At 33.1% G+C, this 9,131-nt stretch overlaps 2 protein-coding genes across 2 annotated transcripts; one reads left to right on the forward strand and one right to left on the reverse strand.

Moving 5' to 3' along the window:
- Positions 1-630: 630 nt before the first annotated feature.
- On the forward strand, positions 631-5,403 carry LOC137825745 (putative aldo-keto reductase 2). Its single transcript, XM_068631501.2, has 5 exons — positions 631-1,216; positions 1,604-1,804; positions 2,668-2,840; positions 2,932-3,034; positions 4,827-5,403. Exons 1-5 carry the CDS (start codon positions 1,004-1,006, stop codon positions 5,163-5,165), a joined length of 1,029 nt encoding a protein of 342 aa, XP_068487602.1. The 5' UTR covers positions 631-1,003; the 3' UTR covers positions 5,166-5,403.
- A 645-nt stretch (positions 5,404-6,048) lies between these two features.
- Positions 6,049-8,079, reverse strand: LOC137825743 (putative xyloglucan galactosyltransferase GT15). Its single transcript, XM_068631500.2, has one exon. It carries the CDS (start codon positions 7,868-7,870, stop codon positions 6,269-6,271), a length of 1,602 nt encoding a protein of 533 aa, XP_068487601.1. The 5' UTR covers positions 7,871-8,079; the 3' UTR covers positions 6,049-6,268.
- Between the last annotated feature and the right edge of the window lie 1,052 nt (positions 8,080-9,131).

Raw genomic sequence — 9,131 nt, forward strand, 5'->3', positions numbered from 1 at the left:
ATGTTAGCATAAAGTTATTTTTCAACTAACACTACTCAATAATTTTTCTGTCAACATTAATAATGTTTTTTCATCTCAACATTTTATTTCAATTTGTGTCATTTAGAATTTTATTTAGCTAGTTTTTTTTTTAAGTTAAGATTATTTTTTTGGCAATTTCTTCTGCAATATATGAATTTTAATATGTATGCAATTCATTATTGAAAATGACAAAAAATACTTTTACAAAATGACGAAAATAACTTTAAATAAAAGGAGTTATGTAGATAAAAAATACTTTTGAAGTTCTTTTACTGAAAATATTAAAGGTTTTTTGAATTTGGCTTTTCAGAACACATTTTTTAATTTTGGATTTTTTTTCTAAAATACATTTTTAAATTCTGTATTTTTTTTAAATGCATTTACAGATATGTTCTGGATTTTTTTTTCCATAATACATTTATGGATTTTAATTTTCAGAACACATTTTGAATTCTGAAATACATTTAATGTACTTTTACATTTTGGATTTCCTTTTTTAGAATAAATTTTGACTTTTAAATTATATTTTTTGAATTCCCATTTTTTAAAGGATAATTTTGGAAAATTTTAAAGAGGAAAGATGTAGGTAGAAATTGATATTAAGAACTTGCCTTATTTTTCGATCATCTTTAGTTTGAATATTTTTTACCAGTTTTGGTGATTGATGTAAACTCATTTTTTTCTTTTATGCTAATAACAATTATTTTGTATTTACATTGTTAGATATTTTGTTTTTCCTTTTGTAAAACACAGTTATTTCTCCTTCAAGTAAAAACAAGACAAGAAACATTAGTGTTTTTTTCATGTTTTGGGAATGAGACAAGAAACACTTGGTAGCATCCGAAGGAAAATTCACTTTTCTGGAATGGGCATATAAAGGACTCCGCCATAGTCACAACCAATTCAAATTCATCAAGGGAAGAATCAGACACAGTGGAATCAGTGTTGTGGTAGTGGAAGAATCAGTGAGAGTCTCATAGTTATGGCGAGAGTGGGGAGAATGAAGTTGGGTTCAGAAGGGTTGGAGGTGTCTGTGCAGGGACTGGGGTGCATGGGAATGTCTGCAAACTATGGCCCTCCCAAGCCAGACACTGATATGATTGCTCTTATTCACCATGCTGTTCAAAAGGGTGTCACTTTTCTTGACACTTCCGACGTCTATGGTCCTCACACCAACGAAGTTCTGTTAGGAAAGGTTGAATCTTTGTGTTGTTTAATGTCATGATTCTTGTCCTTTCACTTCAGCATGCCTATGATGTGATATATTTTTCTGTTGGGTCTAGCTAACCAGTGCTCTAAAAGAACAAATAATCGACAAATTGAACTTTTCAGGAAAAAAAAAGAGTGTTTTTAGTCTTGATATCAACTTGGTTTTGGTTTATGTTTTTTAATGAATTTTGTCCTCTAACTTTCAAAAACATGTGAACTCAGCTTCTGATATCAGAGTGTATTACTACACTTCCTGATATTATTTTTTTTTACTTTTGATTCATGGAAGAGCTCTTGTTACTGCTTTTCTTTTTATTGTTGCTATGATATGATATGAGATAATGGAGTGTGCATATGTATTTGCTTGTTGCAGGCTTTGAAGGGAGGGGTGAGAGAGAAGGTTGAATTGGCTACCAAGTTTGGAGTCAAACTCGCCGAAGGGAAAAGGGAGATCCTTGGGGATCCAGCATATGTGAGGGCTGCTTGTGAGGGCAGCTTGAAGAGACTTGACATCAATTGCATTGATCTCTATTACCAACATCGTATTGATACTCGTGTGCCTATTGAAGTCACGGTTTCACCCTTTCTTTGAGCTTTGCTTGATTTATCTTGTCTTTGGGTGGAATATTTGGCTAGACTAATAATATGCTTGTAGGAAATTTAACTGGCTAGCTATAAACTCTGCACTAATATAACTAAACTATGCATTTTGTGTGCATTCCACCTTTTTTGTGCACTATAGAGAAGTAATGCCATCGTCATATTGAAACTACTTGGTTTAAAACTATTCAGCAGATTTTGACCATCATCATTCGTCCTCTAATTTCCTCAGGCTAGCTTACCATTGGGTCAAATTGTGCTAACAATCGAGTTCATGCATAATCCACTAATCCGAAACTTAATTTGAAAGCCATATTTCGACCCAGACGTTTTCGGGATGCCCCAATAACCAACGAATAGCAAGTGTTTTTCCTTGTGTGGATCCTATTTCAACTGGAACTTGATGAGTTGATCTGCCTATGTATCGGGAGTTACTCCATGTATTGCTTGTCGGTGGATTTTTTTCTGTCTTCTGTTGAATTTTTTCATAGAGTGACATTGTTCTCCAAGACAAATCGCAATAACAAGATCATAGAAACCATAGAGGATTATAAATCTCTAATACCTCATTAGAATTTATGGTCGATGAGTGAAACTATTTGACAAAATTCACTTAAATTGGATAAATTTTTGTTCATCCAAGTTTGTGAACCCTCGTTCTTGTCTTAATTTTGGCTATGTGTTACTTGGCCACTTCATGTCACACCCAGACATGTGCTTTACATGTAATTGATGTTATGAAATTTGTGTTTGACATTAGATATAGCCATTTGTTCACATATGTAAAAGGATAACCTGTGATGACTTCAAGTTTTTTCCTTGCTTTTGAATTGTAAGATTGGGGAGCTTAAAAAACTTGTTGGCGAGGGCAAAATAAAATATATTGGTCTGTCTGAGGCCTCAGCTTCAACAATCAGAAGAGCACATGCAGTTCATCCCATAACAGCCGTGCAGTTGGAGTGGTCACTATGGTCAAGAGATGTCGAGGAAGAAATAGTTCCAACTTGCAGGTGTGATTTAATATACAAACATTATGTTCTATCATCAAGCAATTCCCTTTATGAGGTTCTATAAAACTGCAATTCAATTTTTACTTCTCAGGGAACTTGGCATTGGAATTGTTGCATATAGTCCTCTCGGGCGAGGATTCTTCTCATCAGGAACAAAGCTGCTTGAGAATTTGACACAGGATGATGCCCGAAAGGTTTGTGAAAATCATGCTATTACAGAAGTTCTGAAATTCATGTCAGTTACTTGTGCATCCTCGTTGCCAAATCTCCTATACTGCTTTGGAATCTTGGGTTATTTCAAGGCCCTTGAATGTCATGCAGTGACATCTACTTCTAACCTTGGCTCTCTTGAATTTTCAATTTTAGTTAGTCCTTACATTAATAACTAAAATGTTTCTGCTAATATTACTGTTAAATCAGTCATACTAATTGTCTATAGTGCCTGCAGTAATTGTATATATCTTCACAATACAATAATTGTGTCACTAACTGAAAACATTCAAAAGTTTATACTTTTGGATGCACCAATGCCAGAATCAGCAAACTAGCTTGTTTTTGTGTATGGCTTTTGCATTGAGTTTAACTATAATAGTTGTACACTTTGCATCTACTTTTCCCCCTTAACACGGGTTTGGCTGTACACATAATAATGAATTATTCTGTAAATTTATGCTAATGAACACAGTTGAAAACTCTATAAACAATAAATAGGTTGTTAGGAACCAAGATGTGTATTCTAGGCGGCAAAGGAACCAATGAGATGTAATGGGTCGTTAGAGCAGTTAGAGGGATCTGTTTTACAGTTTGGGAGTTAAGAGGAGAGGGACTTGTAAATAAATACCATTGCATTTTAAATAGGGGCATTCTTTTGGTAATTGAAATTGTTCCGACATCAAATCCGAGAGATAGAATCGTTAGAGTCAGTCACCGCATCCGATGTATTGTTCGCTTTGAACTGTTTATACAGAATAAAGGGGGTTTTCCCTTGGCATAGCAGAATAAGAAACTTTCCCTCTAATACTGTTCTGTCTCGTCTCTCATTCTTCTCTTAACCATTCAGCTATAGTGGTTAGTTTTCATGATTTCGTTTCTCCCAAGGTTTTTATCAATTGGTATTAGAGCTTTCCCTTGTGTCTCTCACCTGCAGATTACTAGCACAGGTATTGATGCTGGCATTGCAGTGTTCGTTTGGTATTGTGCATTTTCATGATAAATTTAGAAATATGAGAGCAATGTCATGATCAAGCCATAATAAAAGTGTAACATACATCTTCCACTTCCCATCGATATTTCCTTGAAACATTTTTCTTTCTTTGAAGGAGTTATCATTGATTTATTCTGTTTGTACAAAAACTAGCTGTTCACTGGAATTACTTACCTTAGTACTTTCAAGACAGCATTCTCCCTATATATTTTTTATCTTTTCACTTCTCATAATTAACCTTTTCATCCTTGACATATGAACTGTTAAGAGATGTTGAATGACCAAACAAATAATTAAAAAGAGAGAACTAACAAGAACATTCATCGGCTTTGAGAGAACGTGGTGTATGTTTCTTCATTTGGATTCAGTGCCTCGTGTGTATGTCATACTCTATTTTCTGTGGTACAACGGGTTTTTGGCTTAACACAACATTTTGTGATGATAATTTTATATGATCAGACTAAACTGAACAACAGTGAGTATAAGGGTTGGATCATCCTGAAGTGGTCCTTATGTATATAATTTTATTGCTGATAGAAAAAAAAAACTGAACAACAGTGAACCCAAAGAATAATAAAAATAGGAACAGATTTGAAATATGTTATATATGATTTCATAGCATACTACGGACCATTTCTGCTTCCCTAAATCATGGTTTTTGGATTTTCCTCCCTGACATCTTTATCTTACTATCTAAATCAATGAAATTGCCTTGTTTTCTTTTTATATTTCGTCATTGATACCTAAATAGAATCTTCTATGTGTATTTAATTCTATTGCAGTTTATGCCCAGATTCAAACCTGAAAATGCAGAGCAGAATAGTATTATATTTGAGAGGGTCAATGAACTGGCTACAAGAAAGGGATGTACTCCATCTCAACTTGCATTGGCCTGGGTCCATCACCAAGGAAAAGACGTGTGCCCAATACCCGGAACAACCAAAATTGAGAACTTTAATGAAAACATTGGGGCTTTGTCTGTCAAACTGACACCAGAAGAAGTTGCAGAACTTGAGTCCTTTGCTGCTGCAGATGTTGTTAAGGGTGATAGATACATGGATGGGGCATCTACATGGAAGACATCTGATACTCCACCACTTTCTTCTTGGAAAGCTGTATAATCAAGTGCATTGCTCAATGCTTGTACTACTGTATGGCTGTGCCAGTACCTTATGCATTTGCTGTTTAAATGAATTTATCTGTTTTGAACTCTTCTGGTTTCTAGCAGCAGTTGGTGTCTTTGCATGTGGTTTGAACTCTGTCAGATGATCCCATATTGCTTGAGTTGTGCACACTAATCTTTGAGTTCAGTGGAAATGAGTTTATACAAATACATGATTATGGCTTTGCGTTCTAAAATTCTCAGCAATTATATATATAAAGAAGCATACTAAATGAGAACCATTTATATCTCAATGCTTTTAGCTTCATTTATATTTTAATTGATAAACAATTATCATTTTTATGTATCAGTTTTGCTCATCTCCACTCATCTGAATTTCACATGTATTTATGAGACTCAGACACCGATACTCGTAGAACACTATCCGTGAAGTGTCATATTCAAAAAAATATTTGTTGGATTTCTGACAATTCTAGTTCGATTCTAACACAATTTTAAAAAGGAGAAATACATTAATTTTCTAAAAACTTAAATTTATTGTAAATTTTTTTAATACGATTATAAAAATAAGAAACCAATCATTTTGAACCAGTGATGGAAAAACATCTTTCTGCTCCAAAAAAAATTGAAACATACTTGTACACATAAATCTTTATTGTCAATTAATATAATTCATAATTATAATATATATATATATATATATTTTATTTTTATTTTTTTGTCTTTGTGTCCTACATTTTAGAAATTATAGGTATTTCCGTGTCTGTGTCAGAAGTGATAACTAGTCAACGGTAAAATCTATATTTTTTTATTCATACATACATGTGTATATATACCCACACAGTGGTACCTAGGACATGACCATATAATTAGAGTTAAGATCGAACCTTTGCATTAAGAGTCAATGAATAACAGCATATTATACAAAGAAGATATACTATTCTCAAAATCAAACTAAAACGAAAATGCTGCTAAATAGCAGCATCTTCTGCCTGCAACACCTTCTTCCCAAGTTCTGATTCAAAATAGTGCTTTAAAATCCATCTGGAAGAGTGCCAACTTGAGGCAAAAAAGAAACATAGCATCCTTGTCTGCAACACTTTAGGAACTGGAATGATTGACTTTTGTAGTGTCCCTTTTTGTTGCTTCTATTCTCCCAAGAATTCCCTTAACTGCTGTATCAAATGCATCTTCAACTGTCTCTAATCTAGAACTTGGATAACGATATATTATTCTTGGAATAAGCCTTATGATCTCCTTTTTCATAGCCAACACTTCACTTTTTGGAACTTTAGACAATGTCTCATTGATCATTACCCTCTTCTCTGTGACATCTGTTATTGGTATGTATACAGAGTAGCTGGAACCATTTTTGGGTAAATGCCACAAATATTGGTTATATGCTGATCTTGGATCAAAGAAAACAGGAATGCAACCAGCCAGAATTGAGTCAAAAGTTGATCTCCTAGTGAATGAATCCCCTGGAGGCTGGATACAGAACACTGAGCTTTGAAACACCTTTGTCACTTGCACAGGATCATTGCAATTGTTATGATAATGACTATCATGACAATTTAGAAGTTTGCAACTCCTAGAGGATTGACATTGTTTGATTATCTCATTTCTGATGGATGATGAGGAAGAATTATTAGAAGCAGGCCTTGGAGCACCTGCAAATGAAAACAAGTAAGGCCTTTTCACATCTCTCATTTTCTTCTGCCACTGAAAAATCTCCCTATCCTTATTGGGATGAAAATAAGTTGGATATGGGATAGCAAATTCATTTTCCTCTGAACCAGCAGATTCAATCAGCAAAATTGACATGTTTCTTGCTTCTGGCAAAAGCATTAGTTTGGTGCCCCAATCACCATTCATATCTGTTACTCTTTTGAAGTCCCAACCAATTCTCCCTCCAACTATGAAATGATCCCTACCCCACATTCTTTTCCACTCTGGTTGTTGTGACAACCATTTCACTAGCTCTTTTGGTGAAGCATCTCTTGTTGAAACATTGAATCCCCCCCAAAGGTACTGACCCACATCAAGGCCTGCATAATAGGGTACATATATAGCAGAAGCCAGTGATGAATCCTTGGTTAAGCACTTGTAGTTCTTCATTGTGTTATGGAAAATAACTTCAAGTGAAAATTGGTTAGTTGCATACCAGTTTTCCTTCAACAGAACCTTCTCCTTTGACTTCTCAATAACCTTAGGTCCAAGGCCTAAGTTGGACATGTAAGGGCACATATCAAACCATCTCATGAGAGAGTGACAACCCTTCACCAAGTCCTCATTGAACCTGCTAGCAAGATCATGAACATAGATATATTGGCCTGCACAAGAATCCAAATTTCTTGAGGGAGAATTTGCAACAACTCCAACACTGTCTCTCTTATGCACTTCACCAGGAACTGTTGATACATTATTTTGATTTGCATGGATTGTTTTCTCAGGACAATCAGCAGTTTCATTGAAAATGAAAGAAGAATCTGAGGGTTCAGGCATGGTTTGCATATGTTCATGGTTTGCACCATTCATGTGGAAAAGCAAAAAATCGATGCCATGATCACTGACAGCCGCATAATAATCCAAGAGAAGCAATGAGAAACAGAAAACAAAGGATATCAGAAACACAAACCGGAGGTTATCAAAGTGCTTCCCCAATGGAGGCTTGTCCATGTTCAGTGTTTGGCCTTTTGACATTCAGCAAAAGAGCATTTTTTTCTCTCTGATATGAGAAAAGGGATTGTGAAATTCAAAGTTTGAGTACATGGCATGGTAATCTGGGAAGAAAAGGAGGAAAGATACTAATGGCATAGAAAAATCATTAATGAATATTTTTTTTGGCATTAAAGGAAGAACTGCATAACAATGGAAAGTAATTAAAGTGTTAATATTTGATTGAAGATGCATTAAAGGAATAAAATCATTCAAAGGATCAAAAACCATAAACTTGTTATTCCATGCATTAATGAGGAGAGAGGCACTGAAATACTTCATCGTCATCAACCCTTTATATGGTAATCAAAGAACAAGAGATGATTTGCTGCAAAACATGCAGCATTCGTTGCATTAGATTGAGATTGCTTCATTATTCAATTGCTACACGTTTATATTAATGAAATTGAAAAAGTTACTTTGACAACACTACAATCGAAGATACTATATTACAACCTTTACAAACTTTCTTCGTCTTTTGAAATTTTTCACAGTAAAAAAAATATTTCTCTTTTCTATGTTTAGAAGTTATAGTCTAAAGCAATTCACAGAGACCAGCTGTAAGAAGAAAATTGAAATATTAAGATTTGAATAAGAAAAAACTCATTAAATAGAAACTAATTTTACAGATAAAAAATAATTAGTTGATATATTAATAAAATTAGATATTATTTTAAAGACTAACAAAATTATTAGTATATAAATTAGTTTTTATGATTGATAAATACTTCCTAAATTGGTATCTAATTAGATATCAATGTTTTAGATATCAATTTTAAAATTTAAATAATTAATTGCTAAAATCTAGGTAGTTAATTAGATACAAATTTATAAACTATTTATCAATAATAAAAACTAATTTAAATATCAATAAATTTTTAGTTTGTAAAATAGTATCTAATTTGGTTAATATAATAATAATTATTTTTTGTCAATAAAAATAATTTCTATTAAATAATTTTATATTATTATAACTTACATCTTTACGACTAATATTTCAGTTTTATTATAATAGTATGTATATATTAAATCAAGAATTGTCAAAATAGTTATATAATTGATAGAGCTTTTAATTTATGTATAAATTATTTTTTCTAATTTTCCCTCGTACTATTAATTATGGAAAAATTTATATCAAACACACTTCCGACAATGGTAGATAATATTATAAATTCCTAATTTACTAATATTTCTTGTATGCTTTTATATCAAATAAATATATTTTTACTCTTTTTAAATAATTATT

The sequence above is a fragment of the Phaseolus vulgaris genome, chromosome 8, assembly GCF_051622355.1.
Source record: "Phaseolus vulgaris cultivar YP4 chromosome 8, ASM5162235v1, whole genome shotgun sequence".
Lineage (NCBI taxonomy): Eukaryota > Viridiplantae > Streptophyta > Magnoliopsida > Fabales > Fabaceae > Phaseolus > Phaseolus vulgaris.

What these genes read in the sequence shown, in the direction of transcription:
- LOC137825745 (XM_068631501.2), top strand. Translation starts at nt 1,004, where the DNA reads ATGGCGAGAGTGGGGAGAATGAAGTTGGGTTCAGAAGGGTTGGAGGTG. An exon ending in ACGAAGTTCTGTTAGGAAAG is followed by an intron (nt 1,217 to 1,603) that starts GTTGAATCTTTG and finishes TGCTTGTTGCAG; the next exon opens with GCTTTGAAGGGAGGGGTGAG. An exon ending in GTGTGCCTATTGAAGTCACG is followed by an intron (nt 1,805 to 2,667) that starts GTTTCACCCTTT and finishes TTGAATTGTAAG; the next exon opens with ATTGGGGAGCTTAAAAAACT.
- LOC137825743 (XM_068631500.2), bottom strand. Translation starts at nt 7,870, where the DNA reads ATGTCAAAAGGCCAAACACTGAACATGGACAAGCCTCCATTGGGGAAG.